Genomic DNA, 15,104 nt, shown 5'->3' with positions numbered 1-15,104 from the left:
TTATGTACTTATGATGCAATACATCTGAAACTAAAATCTACACAAAAGATTCATACAAAGAAATATACTTAAAAATATGGTAGATAAATCAAAGTAGATTTTAGTAAGTCAGTAATGCACAGGTAGATGAAAGAAAGAAAGAAAGAAAGAGAAAAAGAAAAAGAAAGGAAGGAAGGAAGGAAGGAAGAAGAAGAGAAAGAAAGGAAAGAAATTAGAAATGAACAACAGGGAAAAAATAAACAAGAAAACAAAAAACAAAATGGGAGATTTATATCCTCACATTTCAATAATTACATTCAATGCAAATAGTCTTCTTTATTTGCCATGGCCCCACTCTAGAAACAACCAAATTTCTCATTAGGCAAATGGTTAAACAAGCCCTGGTATATCCATATCATAGCTACTACTTGGCGATAAAATGGAACATATTATTGATACATGCAACAATGTGGATGGATCTCAATAGCATTATTCTGAGTGAACCAGGCCAATCTCTGTGGGTCCCATATTTGATGATTCCATTTTTAGATCATTCTCTAAAGAACAAAATGATTGAGGTGACAGATCGGTAGTTGCCAGGCTATAACGCTGTTGAGGGATGGTAGAGGGTGGGTAAGATCATAAAATGGTAGCTCAAGAGATAGATCTGTGGTGATGAAAACAATTGATTATGATGATAGTGGTGGCAGTTATACAAACCTACACATATGATAAAATGACACAGAACTATGCACACATATGGTACCAATGTCAATTTCCTGGTATCGGAATTGTACTAGAGTTGCATAAGATGTAACAACCATCAGGGGAAATTAAGAGAGAGCTGTATAGGGACTCTATGTACTATTTTTGCAACTTCCTGTGAATCTATAGTTATTTAAAAATTTTAAAAAAATTTTAAACAATCCTGCAGCCCAGATGCAGCAATAAACAGATCCGTGTACATCTGCCAAGTGCTAATTTATGAGTAACTCTGACAAGCTTAATGTTTTACAACCATCCGAAGAGCTAAGGCATTTCAGGAGAAAGAGCACCTTAACCTCAGTTCACCAGATAATCTAAAATGATCCACTGTTGATTTTATCCTTGAAGATGCTACAAATAATTTTAAAAAAAATGTGTGCCTTCTCTGCCCGTGTTCCGGGTTTTCTAGTGTTGGCTGGGCACAAGTAGCAAGTTGGGTGGGGGACCTTGAACCAGCAAGTGTCTCCCTTCCCAGTTCTGGGTTTTATCATCTCCCCTCCCCCAACCCTCTTTGATCCAGTGGAAACAATATGATTAAGTGGAGCTGGAAGAACAAAGGGGTCAAGCTTGGTGTAGGCAGAGAGGCTTAATTTAAGCTTCTACCTAGAAGTAGGTCTGAGGTCATGGCCAAGGGTGTAGCAAATAGGAGATGTGAGCAAGAGAGATAAGAGTGACATGAAGGGGGCTTAAAACCAAGGTCTGTGCATGACCGAGGTATTGTTCACTGGAGGTCACCAGACCCAGCTGCTCGTGGCCTGTTGAGCCAACCATGTGAAAAGTTCCTAAATGTGAAAACATTGGTTGTTTAATTCACCTCTAGTTCCAGCAACTCTGCTCTAGACCCCAGGGTCTGTGTAGTCTCTGCGATTGCCCTCCCAAGGCTGTGCGGTCCCAAGAAGAACAGGGACACGTTCCTATACTCAGCCATGGGGCCGAAGCTATCTTTATCAAAGCAGTCATGTACGTGACAGACTCCTAGCCTCCCCGCTGGCCAACAGTGTTTCTCTCTGGAGAGTAAGACTGAAGGAGCAGTGATGGGGAGGAGAGGTACTTGAATGTTACCCTCCATACTGCTAGCAGTGGTGTCTTGGAGGGTATGATTGATTATCGTGGAAGATCATCATCTTGTGGGAATTGATAGCCTCTTATGGTTGGTTTTCTGAGCTCTTGTCTTTCATTATTTTTCAAAGGGAATCTATAAAGGAAACTCTGACAACACCCAACTGTAGGACTTAGTGCCAGAAAATGCATTTCCTTATAAACATTATATTTAAGTAAGCTAGACAATTGAGAGAACACTTCAGAAATTACAAATATCCAGATACCATCAGGTCTCAAATATAAGCTCTGCCATACACGTAACAGCCTACTCCGGCCCGGGACACCTTGCCTTGAAGACACAGCAAGGAGGCATTTCAGATGCTGTCAGAGACCATGGCTACGGAAGGACGCCTCTAGCCCATTTAAAGGTATGTGCTGTGTACAATAGAGACTTAAGGGAAGAACCAGATAGCCATTCGAGCTTTGTATTTCACTGAGTTTTTTAAATTCTGGGCTCAATCCAGATTATGTCCGCCACCCAGGGAAATGTCTATACAGAAATAAGTCCAAATGTTAGGGCCCTACTTTTTCAGAGTATCAATATAGAAGATTCTATTCTGCAGGGCTCTTTTTTCATATCTTATGGAAAGGGAATTGCCTTCTTTGGTACCCACTACCCTTTAGATAAGGACGGATTTAACATTCAATGCCAAGAGAAAGTATTTTCCAGAATAAAAATGTTCATGAACCCCCTGTTTTGTGTTTTGTTGTTGTTGTTGTTGTTTTGTCACTGGAAAATAATGTAACCCAGGACATTTGTATTATTTTTCTTAGTGTCAGGATAATTAGGTAACTAGATCACTTTATTTATTTATTTATTTTTTTAAATGTTTTATTTATTTCTAGGAGAGAGAGAGAGACAGCGTGAGCAGGGGAGGGTCAGAGAGAGAGGGAGTCACAGACTGAAACAGGCTCCAGGCTCTGAGCTGGCAGTCAGCACAGAGCCCGACGCGGGGCCCGAACCCACGAACCGCAAGATCATGACCTAAGCGAAAGTCAGCCGCTTAACCGACTAAGCCATCCAGGCGCCCCGATCACTTTATTTATTTACCTGATCTAGTTATTAGTTAACCTGATCACATGTATTTTTGTCTCCTTTAAAGGAATTTTGGGTTCTTTTTTTAAGAGGGGGTGGGAAGGGGCAGAGAGAGGTTTGGGGGAAGAGAATCTCAGGCAGGCTCCACATTCAATACAGAGGCCGACATGGGGCTCAATCCCATGATCCTGCATCATGACCTGAGCCGAAATCAAGAGTCAGACGCTCAACCCACTGAGCCTCCCCAGCGCCCCTTTGGGGTCATTTCTGAATGATCATTTTATTGGTACTGCCTCTAATTTTGAAGCTGTCTGCAGCCTTTTGTGGAGGGTACAGAGAACTCTGAGCATGAGGATGTATGTGTACTCACACATCCATTCTCAAGCAGCTGCCCTTTCCTTGTCACTTCAGCTATTGTTTTGATTTTTCCAACTAGTCCTCCTCATATCTCAGCAGGGCCTGCCTGCATTTTCCATTGTGGAGCTTTCTGGCTGTCAGAAACTTGGCTGGTGAAGTGTCTAGTTGACTTTACAGAAGAAACCCCTGGAAGCTTGCAGAGTCTTGCACTCCATGAATATCCACATCTGATAATGTCACCAGAATGCTCTACTCTTATACCACGGGGAGACACAGATGGATTACAGATCCTGGGTTTATCCAGGCTTTACAAGTATTTTCCACTTAGGATCCAGGCCCACAGAACTGCCTTAGAATTCGTTATGGAGGCAGCCATTGTCATTGGAATTCAGACAAAACTCTGGTACCTGAAAGCTCTGGTTTCCTATATGTACAGAATGGCTTGGAGAGGGGCCAGATCAGCTTTTGAAAGCTTTTGAGAGGAGTTGAAGATACAAACACCTATAGCACAGGCCAAGACTCTTGAGTTAGTTGAAAATTCTCAGAAGGGACTGCTCATTCTATCAGAGGTGAGAAGCTCATGTTCACCAGAATGTCCAAAAGGCAAATGGGTATTCTTCAAGACTCACTGCATGTAATCCAAATGGAAAATCATCAGGTTTGCTCTCAGCATAGGGAAAATGGCCAGCCAAGCCCTCCTAAGGCTGGGAGCCACTGTTGCCTTCCCTCTCTGAAACTCCCGATCGTACGGTGGGGCTGGTGGGAGAGGGACTGGAAAGGAGAGATGCACAAGATCTGAGAGCAGAGACAGCCACCTTTTTTTAATCAGTTGTTCCATAAACATGCCTGAAATATACAGCAGGTGATGCTAAAACTAAGCAAAAGAATTACAGTATTTATTGAGCACCTACTATAAGCCCATATTGGTTCAATCTCAAAGCCCACTGCTGGCTATCACAGCACAGCCCCACCAGGTTCTTGGCTACTTGGGTGCTAGGCTCTAGGACCAGTGCTCCCACTGGGGCTTCCTCATTTTGTCGAAGTTCCCTTTCCGTGAGCTTATGTAAGCATTTCTCTGGCACACCATGCATTGTTCCCAGTGGACTCCAGAACTTTCCTGTTTTATATTTTCCAAGAGTCTCCACGCTTGGCACCATGCTAGGGTTGTACCAGGCAGGTGCAGAATGGCCCCAGAAGATCTTGTTCCAATGGGCTCAGATAGCCATCATGGAGAAAAGGAAAAAAAATGGAAATAAAATGAGCACAGTGCCCAGTTGTCCCACATGTGCAAGATGGTACACAGGTTCGCGTCTAGGGTCATCCCTATGAAAGAGGGATGAGTACTTTCCACACCTTTGACTCATCTCTGGGCCGAGGATTCTCCTGACACTTAGTAGTCACTTTTGTACAGTCCTCCAACTTAGTGGCCATAAATCCTCGTTTGTATGTATGTGGCCACAGCTCCACAGTTTAGTTCCTCGAAGGTATTCTTCCCTCTGTTCTTCCTTTGTCTGCCTTCCCAGTCCTGGGGCAGAAATTCAGAAGCTTAACTTGTGTGGACCTAGGGATGCATTGCTGGCACAAGGCATCTCAAAGACTTGGAGAGCAACATTATAGAAATGGACAGAGCGAGGCTCATGGCTGGGGAGACAGCTGCCTGCCCACAGAGTGATATCACAGCCATGCTTTATAAGAGGGTGATCTGCAGAGACAAATGGGATTCAGCAAAGTGGCATGTCAAAGTCGACGCAAAGAGAGAGAAGTTCCAGGGAGAGGGAGAATAAGTATATGGCGCATAAGTGCTGTAGTCACTGGGGAGCTCTCCCCCTGAGCAGTCGACGGCCATCTGCTTTTGCTCACCCCTCAGTACTCACCCTTCTTGTGATAACAGAACCTTAATTCTCTTGGGGAACCACCACCTGTCAGTCTAGTCTCTGTTGTTGGGGGGTCCTGATCCCTCTCCCAGAAGGTGGGTGGACACATGACACTGATCCAGCCTATGAAAGCACTTGATTAGTTCTGGGACGGGCACTAACCTAACTCTGGCAAATGAAAATCATTTTTGAGACTTTTGCTAAAATTACTGGGACGGAGCATTCCCCATGTGGTGAAATTCCTAAGATGACTAAGTCATCCTGGAGCTACTGGGGACGTTGATGCCATTATGCTTGGACAGCCTGCCAAGAACTGAGTCAACTCAAGGGAAATCCTCCCTATGAAATATACAGCTACAGTGCGTGGGGTTTATTGAGTCCAGAGATCCAGCCGTGTCTGGAGCCAGACCTTTGTTGGTCTCCAGGTATATGAGGTGATGGATCTGTTTTTCTGCTTCAGTTAGTCTGAAGTGGCTTTACATACTTGCCCTGAAATGTTGCAGAGAAATCCAAGTGTGGACATTAAAGTTTAAATAAAACATGAATAATATGAGGTCACCAGGGCTGATATTCAGCTAATATGCACAATTAAGACTGTACCATTGTTGAACTATAGAGGCATGTCCATTACAGTTTGTAAACAGTTACCCTCCTCCACCTGCCCAGTACTGCCCCAGCCTCCTGGACCATGCCCTGGCAGGCCCTGCACCTCCCAGCTAAATTTACCCACCAAACGGGTTGTGTGCCTAGCACAACAGGAGGCTTCTACTAGCAGCTACTCCAGTTGCTCTTTTGAAGGTCGTCAGTGACCCCTGCGTTGCAAAATTCAATGGTTATTGTTTAGTTCTTCTCTTGCTTGGCTTGCCAATAACATTTTATCACCAACAGAGTGGGCCACGCCCTCCTTGAACACTCTATTTGGCTTAAAGGACGTCTTCCACTCCTGTAGCTCCTCCTACCTTCCTGGCCACAGCTTGAATTTCTTTTGTTGGCCCCTCTCCATGTCCTTCGCTTCTAAAGCTTGGAAAACCCCAAGGCACAGTCCTTAGACCTCTTTCCCATGTGCATTCATTCTCTTGGTGATTGTAGCCAGGCTCATGGCTTAAATACTGTTCCAAATTTACATTTCACCTGGACCTTTCCCTTAAAGTCTAAGTTTATATACCTGCTGGCCTACATGATACCCCCACCTTGGTGTCTGACAGGCATCTCAGAAATAACATGTCCAAGACTTAGCTCCTGATAAGCAACACACCCCATATGGTTCTTCCTGCACGCATCCCATTTCATTTCCCACTTGCTCGAGCCTAAAGCCTTGGTCTATTAAGTCCTCTCTCTCTCTCACACACACACACATACCTCACACTTGCTTTAGTCAAGAAATCCCAGCAGACATACTTTCAAAACATGTCCACAAACAGAGCCATTCAAACCATCTTAGTACCACCTCACGCCCGATCCAAGCCATCCTCATCTCTTATCCGCATGACTGTACAAGGCTTCTAACTGGATGCCCAGCTTCTGCCTTTGACCGACTATGCTTGTTCTTGACACAGAAGCCAGAGTGATTCTTTTAAAATATAAGTTAGGTCTCATCATTCCTCCGATACCGCCCACTTATTCAGAGTGAAAGCCAATGCCATTAGCAGGAGCTCCCAAGGCCTGCATGAAGCAGCCCCTGCTACCTCTCTCCCCTCTCTTCCCTGCACCCCGAGCACCCTGGCCCCAGCTGAGCCCACTGTGCCCTCCTTGGGGCCTTTGCTCTGCTCTTCCCTCTGCCTGAAATGCCCCTTCCCCAGTTACCAGTACAACTCCTTTCCCCACTTTGTTCACATCTGAATTCAAATATTGCCTTCTTGGTGAGAGCTTCCCTGACCACCCTGTCTAAGATTTCAACCCCTACCTCTACCACTTTTTTTAATATTTATGCTTATTATTTAATATGTTTTATATTTCACTCATTTAAGTTGTTTTCTTCTGTCTTCCTCAAGAAAATGTAAACTCATAAGGACAAAGTTTTGAGTACTTTGCTCTGTCAGGCAGCAACCGTCACATGTAACAAGCTAACGACGAATCATTGTGAATGACTTGGTGGTGCCCATTCTATGGTCGTTATCAATATTTTGGTTTTTCGGTGTTTTGTTTTTCATTATAAATATTTTGGATGCCACTCCTGGGGACACCCCTCTCCACCCTGTCCTGTCATACTCCTGGAGAAAACCAGCAACCACCTTCTTCCAGTTTCATCCCTAATTGAAATAAAAGCACTCACCAGTCCCAAATTAGCCTTCCAGAGAAGGGGTACTTGTAAATGGAGGCCATGGGAGGAGGCTGCCAGCCTTCCATTCCCTGGCGAAGACGCTCCATATCACAGATTCATAAATTAATATCTGCCTCACATTCCAGCGTCTACTAATTTAGCTTCTAAGCTTTCGGAGCGTCTCATACCGGAAGGACAGAGCTGAGATTGCTCACACACCCCACGTGGGGCCCCGACACCAAGGCTGGGCCCAGGGTTGACACCACGCCAGGCAACCTGCCCCGCCCACCATGAGCAGAGGGCTGCTTCTTGCATTTTGGTGTGAAAATGCCACAAAGCACATGGAATTCCAAGTCTGTTTGTAGAGATTTCATTGGCAGAAGGAACTCCGGGAGTAGGATGAGAGGATGGGGAAGGGAGGGAGAAAAAGTGAGGGAATGCTGATTGAGGCATCTTTGCATGCTGCTTTACAGTAGGATCAGACAAATGGAGACAGTCCAAGCAGGGCCAGCACCATGCCCAGAGAGCACGGCTGGGCTCCTGCCTGCGCCATTACCTTAGATTAAGGGGCTCCTCCGTGACGCCTTTCCCCTTCAAGCTGGGTTGGAAAGAGCAGAAGCTAAACAAAAAAGGAAAGGATTATTATAGTCACAGAGGTGACTCTGTCACCACCAGAGAGACCGTTTTGGTGCCAGTCAAGAGGTAGGGCATATACTTGCCCCTCCCACACCCCAGCCTGTCCCCAGGGCACGAACACCAGACCCGGGTGCACCTCTGAGGCAGGCCCTCAGCATCCCCTGGCTCGATACACTCTAACCTGAATAAAAATGGCAATAAAACAATAGTTACAATATGTGATTTGGATACCTCCTCTGGGTCAGGCACTTGACAATCAATCCCACTGCAAATTTCTGCAGCCACTGAAAATGACATCCAGTTTAAGGCCCCTTGAGACAAAGTTGTGGAAGGGAGGGCCAACATTCACTGCCTGAGCAAGGGATACATAAAACTTCTAGATTAACTGTGCAAAACTATGCTTAACATGCAGAGATCACAGGGGGAAATGGACATGAGGGTCAGCATGACACTATTGACTTCTTCGGCTGGGTCTAAAATGGAACTCGTAGAAAACTTTAGGAGGCAATTTAACAGCGCTCCTTGGAGGTGCCTCAGAGGAAGGCTCACGGTGAATGGAGATGTGCCCAGAGCTGGTGCAAACAGCCTCTCTGCAGTTGTTTTCTCTGGTCTGGCCCTGCCCTTTGGACCCAGCGGCTGGCTGTAGTGCCAGTGCCTGGCCAGGGCCAACAGGAAGGCAAGATTAGAAACTCTGAGCACAAAATGGGGCTTCCCAGGCTCAGGATGTCAAATGTCACCTTAGGACTCCCAACCCAAAGTGGAGCTGAACATACCCTCCTCTCCCCCTTCTGTTAATCCACCTTCTTTGTTGTCTGCCTGTAGCTAGGAACCTGCTTTTCTTTCTAGTCCTTCTAGATTCTCCACAGATCTATTTATCTGTGACTTTAATAATAATGAAAAAAATAACCGTTAGTATTAAAAAAAATAAAACACCAGCTTAAATTTCTTGGATTGCTTCATTAATCTATTTGGAGAAAGAAGTTACACTAAAACAGCAGGCTTCTCTCTTTAAGAAACAAAGATGTCCCACAAAGAAGTGGGAAATCAGTTGTTTGGAATTCTTTCCAGTGAAATATGAAATTGGAACAACTAAAATTGGCAACTGGGATCAAAAAGAGAAGATTAAGCCAAAAAAAGTTATTTGGAAAATTAAAGAAACAAGCCAGAAAATTCTGGAAGGCCCATTAAACAGCCAGCTTCTTAAATGTGTTGTGTCTGCACAAGTTTTTCCCCCTTTAGTCATTATTGTCCTAAACCACTTCAGTCCATGAAATGGAGCCTGTTTCTCCAGATTTAGGGAAGGCATTTCTGCATCTTTTTCTGTACTTCATTCCATGATTCACTAGCTCCATATGTCAGCAAGTTCTTCCCATGTCTGATCTAAATCCTGTTTGCTGTGGGTTGAGAACAGTTCTGCGAACAGAGCTGGGCAGTCTTTGGCCTGTTCTCAGTTCGTGATCAGTTTTCCCAAAGGAAGATTTTCAAACCCTTACCTTTTGAAGACCTTACTCCGATCGCTGTTGTGAAAGACAAGAAACTTGGAATATCCATTTTGGAAAAAGAGCTCCAGGGCGATGTCCTATAAAGAGAAACCCCTTTCACTGCTGCTGAAGTTGCCTGAAATGGAGAAACCGCAAGCCACAGAGCCACTAGCAATGGGCCATTTGGTTCTCTGTGTCAGACAGCCCTTCTTATTTGTTTCTTCCATCCTCCCAAGGAGTTATAAAGACCTTAGTGACAGTGATGAGGGGAGTCCCTGCAAAATCGGTAGGAGGGCAGGAGGCCTCAGACTTTCTTTCACTGAAGCAGGAAGCAAGAGCCCCACTCTTGGATAAGCCAGGAACAGACAGAGGAAGGAAAGGGCCTGGTGGCACCTTCAGACTCCTTCACTTCTGGGTCATGAGTTTGGTTTCCTGAACCAGCGAGTCACCTCATGAGAAATATTAGGGGATGGGTAGACGGGGGGTTGGGTAGGTGCAACTCACAATCTGGGCAGCACTGTATGCTGACCTACAGACCAGCAGGCACAGGGTGCTTCGCCAAACTGGTTATGCAGAGCCATTTAGATGTGGCCATGCCAACATAGCAAGGGTATTTTGTTAATGCCTAAGTGAACTCTACATAATTTCCTGTCTTTTTCCTTTCCCTCCTCCCTCCCTGTCTCCCTTCCTTCTCAGCCAAGCTGTGTAAATAACAGACTGGGAATGGCCATAGAGTCTCCATGTAGGATGAGGCTCAGGGATGAGACGCAGCCAGGGAGTGAATCCCGAGGGCTGGAGGGAGGGAGAGGCCTGGGCATGGAGGGACCGAAGAGATGCTATATGTGACAACTGAGTCAAGTCCCACTTCTACCTGGCTGGTAGTGATCTCAGTGTCTAGTTCTGGGCTCCGGGGCACAGGGAAAGTATTTGTGACGATAGTGCAAACCCTTCTGGATGGGGTAGGGGTGCACATAGGAGCCCTGCATATTTTTCTACAAATAGAAATGTAAATACTGTGCAAAAACAGATGATCGGTGCAGACGTAATGGCTTCTCCCGGCAACCTTGAGCAACCAAGAACGGACTTTCTCCTAGGGGAACGCAAGAGGGATGAGGGCGCTGCTCACAGAGCTTTCCCCGCTCCCGACTCTCACACTGCTTGGCCATGCTCACAAGCTCTCCCGCTTCCCTCTTTTCACTTTCAGGCTAACCAAACATCTGGAAACAATCACCGCCTACTGAGGGGAAAGAAACTGACTTGCTGATACCTATGTGCTACTATATATAATCTCTAAGTTAGACATAATCATAAAACAATAATTTTGAGTATTTAGGTGTGCCAAAAAGTGTGCCGAGTGCTATATATGTAATGGTGGAAGAGACAAGGCATGGTCGCCTGTGCTCAAACATGCTACAGTGGCAGGGCAGTGGCCAGGCTAGGCCCATGCCAGCCCCACTGCCCAGAACCCTCAGGGACGGCCTTCTCCCAGGGCTCCCCTTCTAGCTCGCCGTCCCTGCAAAGAAGCTCACTAAGGTCAGTCAAGATGAGGACCAACACTTTGTGGGTAAAATCAGTGGAGAAGGAGGAAGAGGGCTGGTTGGATTCTAGAAGCTTGCTGATCCTTTCTAGAATGAGCCCTCTTGAAAGGCGCCCCTGAGCTTCAGTGTCAGAAAATAGCAAGGAGGCCCCCAGGCAGCAGGGTCACAGGATGAATTACAGACCCAAAGACATCTACAGATAAAACACTCATTACTAGGTTGCTTAGGGCCATTGGCCACCTCAACCCCATTGGCCTTAGCAGAACAGAGAGCTCCGGAAAGGGCAGGGCGGAAGAAAGATCGAGGCCCCTCCCTTCCCAGGAGGGTGGTCCCTCCTCTCTTCCTCTTCCTCTGCCAGCCGCCCAGGAGGACTCTGAACACAGATGCAACTTCCCTTTTGTGAGGCTGAGCTGGGGAGGTCCAGGTGTGTTTGTGGCCAGCAGAGGCTCCTCCCTTCGCACCTGAAGTGAGAAGCCTCAAGCTGTGACTGGCTGATGGCAGAGCCCTGCCTCCGAAGGGTAGTGGTTCTGTGAACCCCTCATGAGCCCTGGAAAGCACTGGGTGAAGCTCTGGGACTCTGGTTGGAGGGGACAATCAAGAGATCTCCAAACCACTTGGCCCAGGAAATGCTCGGGAGCTTGGAGATGCGTGAGGCTGTGGGGAGGGCAGAGGGAGGGGCAGAGGTCAGCGTAGGGGTCCAGACGCTCAGACAGGGCAGGCTGACCCTTGATTGTTAGTCGTCAGCTCTGCCACGAGGCAATGGAGCTGCCCTGTCCTGTAATCCAGGATCTCCAAGGCTGCTCTGCAACGTGTCAAGGGGAAAGTAAAGCAAAGAGGCTGGATCCTAAATGACACAGTAAGAGAGAGAAGGTTCCAGAAGCCTCCCCGGAGCATACCTGCAGGAGGAAGCGTGCCTGCCGGAGCTCCCTGAGGTCCCCATAGCTGTGTCCCTGGCACGAGTAGTGGTCGGAGGACCTGTCTTTGCTGCACATGTTGAAAATGAATGGATCGCTGATGCTGGAGAGGAAACACGGCACACAGTGAGAGGCCATCTGGAGGGCTTGTTCCCTCTCCTGCCCCACGACATCCCGGACCCCGTGTTTCTGGAGACACCACAGGGGGAGTGGTGCCATCACGACCAGCCAGGCTGCCAGCCCCGCTGACATGCTAAACCCTTTCGAGCTCCTGCCCATGACGTTCCTGCCCTGGAACAGGGTGGGGCATCTGTGTCACCGGGTGAGGGGACAGACTCCAGGGCAGACACTGGCACAGGATGGAGGGGGTGAGTGTAAGGCTCTCTGGGTGCGGACAGATCGGTTTGTCACATGGGTCAGCAGGGTTTCTCCAGTCACTGGTCGGTGGGAGTGGCCGGGCATCTGCAGCGCTGAGGGCGTGCACCTGTGCACAATGCAGAATGGTCCCTGAAGGGGGAAGAAAAGGCTGCTCCTGGGGGTTGTGGCCTGAGCCCGTTGCTTAGCCTCTCGCCCTCCAGGATGGAGACTCAGCCCTTTGCGGCTCCTCCTGCCCCTTCTTAGAACGAGCCTCTCAGATCTCTGCCTTGAGCCACGTTGCTGTAGGACTGACCAAATATAAAGGTGGTTTTGGTTCTGGATGCTTCTTCCTGGGTGCTTTAAACCAAGTCTTCTGGCTAAGGCTCTTTGTCCTTCCATCAGGGGCTACACTGAAATTCCCCTGAATTTCACTGACTCCCCATGAGGCCATGGTGATAATTCTGGCTCCCACTCCTGGCTTAGGAGCATCTCAGGTCAAGACACTGGTGAGAATGAGTGAGGTCACCTCTGTGCTCCCATAGCCCCACGCCTGCGGGAATCATAGCAATCATCTGTACCTTAGTCGCACATTTGGTTGGTTCCTTTCCCATGAGACTATAAGTGAGTTCACTGGGGCGCAGACCTATGCCCATGGCTCTCCTCCTCCCATCTTCCCCACAGCTCCGGGCATGTTTGCTGAGAGGACTGACAACCATCGTGCCCTACAGCCTGCCAAGCACATCCTGTCCGTTGTTTAATTTAAACCTCATAACAAACCCTTGCGGAGCTTGTGCCATTAGTATTCCCATATCAGACATGAGGAAACTGCATTCCAAAGAGGAGAAGTGACTTTTCCAAGGCCACATGGAACTGGTTTGAAACCCGGGTCCTCTGACTCTAAAATCCAAACTCNTATAAGTGAGTTCACTGGGGCGCAGACCTATGCCCATGGCTCTCCTCCTCCCATCTTCCCCACAGCTCCGGGCATGTTTGCTGAGAGGACTGACAACCATCGTGCCCTACAGCCTGCCAAGCACATCCTGTCCGTTGTTTAATTTAAACCTCATAACAAACCCTTACAAGGAGCTTGTGCCATTAGTATTCCCATATCAGACATGAGGAAACTGCATTCCAAAGAGGAGAAGTGACTTTTCCAAGGCCACATGGAACTGGTTTGAAACCCGGGTTTCAAAATACCCGGGTTTTGAATACCCGGGTATTCACCAATACCTTATCTCCTCTGAAGCCAAAAGGCTGGCTGGCATTTACAGAGCTCCCCCTGCAACCTCCCTCTTTGCAGCTCCCTCTGTGCTGATGGATCCTGTGACCCAGCTCTCTGAGACACTGATGACATGAGGAAGAATGTTCTGGAAAATGCTTTTAGGAAGGAGCTTTTAGGAGGAAATGCATTCATTTTTCTCCTACTTGTAGGGATTGACTAACCTTATATGGCAGGAATGCTCAGACAGACCCAAATGCTCAGGAAGGCAAAACTGTAAAAAACATTACTGAGTTCACTGATGAGTCCAAATTGAAGTTCTGTGTTATGTAGCGTTAGTCACACAGCTGTGACCGGGTCTCTTTGCCAACTCTGTATTGTCCCTGTTCTGTGTATTAAGGCAGAGTTCAGGCCCTTAAGGCCAATGGATAGAAAGGAGGAGCTGAGTCCTGTTCTTTAGGTGGAGCTGTGGCCCCAGTTTATAGATTGCTGTTCACCGCTCTTTCGCATGATATCTATCATGATATATGCAAGTTTGCCAGAGTGGTTATAGTATACTTTTTAATATGCTTAACTAGGGAAACCACAGTAAACTAAGTGATAACTGTATTGGTTGACCTGGACTTTGATGGTAAAAGTGGATTTCAGACTAAAATATTTGAAGTTATTTCTGGACTAATCCAATTATTGTCAGAATTTATACCTGTAATTTATACCCAGAATCATTCACTAGATCACAAACTCTTTACCAGACTCAGCCCACGTCTGACTTATCTCTTTGTGTGTATGGAGTCTGCCCTAGTGCCTGGCACAATACGGATTTCCAGTATCTGTTGAGTTGAATTAAACAGAGGAAAGATACCTCAGAAATGTTGACTAATGTGGAGAAAATATCTGACTGTAAACACCCTATCACAAAGAACCAGTTGGATGGCTTGGATTCCAACAAAATGAGTCAAATGTTATATACCTTGTGAGCTTGCTTGCCACTATTATGGGTATAGTAGTGTTCTCTAAGAAGAATATGTTATATGTTGAAATCCTAATCCCCAGTACCTCAGAATGTGACTTTTTTTTTTTTTTTTAGAAATAGGCTGTTTACAGAGGCAATAAAGTTAAAATGAGGTTAAGATTGGCCCTAATCCAATATGGCTGGTGTCCTTAAATAAAAGGGGAATTTGGACACACACACACACACACACACACACACACACACACACACACACCCCGAGGGAAGATCCCGTGAAGACACACAGACAGAGGTGGCCATGTGACTGAAGTGATGTTCCTCCAAGCCAAGAAAAGCCAAGGGCTGCAGGGAAACACCAGAGGCTGAGGCATGGAACGATCCTCTCCAAGAGCTGTAGAGAGGCCATGGCCCTGCCGACACCTTGATTTGGGACTTCCAGCCTCCAGAACTGGGAGACAATAAATTTGTTTTTTTAAGCCACCCAATTTTTGGTATCTTGTTATATAGCTGTAGAAAACAAGTACAATCATTCTATTCAGGAAACGGTGATCTCACTGAAAGCAAAAGAAACCATCTAGAAAGGTCCTTACTCTCTGAGGAAAGCTCCAAAGTACCCA

At 46.8% G+C, this 15,104-nt stretch overlaps 1 protein-coding gene across 7 annotated transcripts in view; it reads right to left on the bottom strand.

Moving 5' to 3' along the window:
* Window positions 1-15,104, bottom strand: part of WDFY4 (WDFY family member 4) — a 290,261-nt gene that overhangs the window by 71,205 nt on the left and 203,952 nt on the right. For all 7 annotated transcript variants that reach the window (XM_077746401.1, XM_077746405.1, XM_077746404.1 and 4 more), the window contains 3 exons: window positions 11,924-12,044; window positions 9,502-9,587; window positions 7,929-7,991 (listed from right to left, as the gene is read on the bottom strand). In XM_077746401.1, coding sequence (XP_077602527.1) covers window positions 7,929-7,991; window positions 9,502-9,587; window positions 11,924-12,044 — 270 coding nt within the window. The remainder of the gene's footprint in view (window positions 1-7,928; window positions 7,992-9,501; window positions 9,588-11,923; window positions 12,045-15,104) is intronic.

The sequence above is a fragment of the Crocuta crocuta genome, unplaced genomic scaffold (assembly GCF_008692635.1).
Source record: "Crocuta crocuta isolate KB4526 unplaced genomic scaffold, BGI_CrCroc_1.0 scaffold28, whole genome shotgun sequence".
Taxonomy (NCBI): Eukaryota; Metazoa; Chordata; class Mammalia; order Carnivora; family Hyaenidae; genus Crocuta; species Crocuta crocuta.
This window is presented reverse-complemented; position numbering and strand designations above follow the sequence as displayed.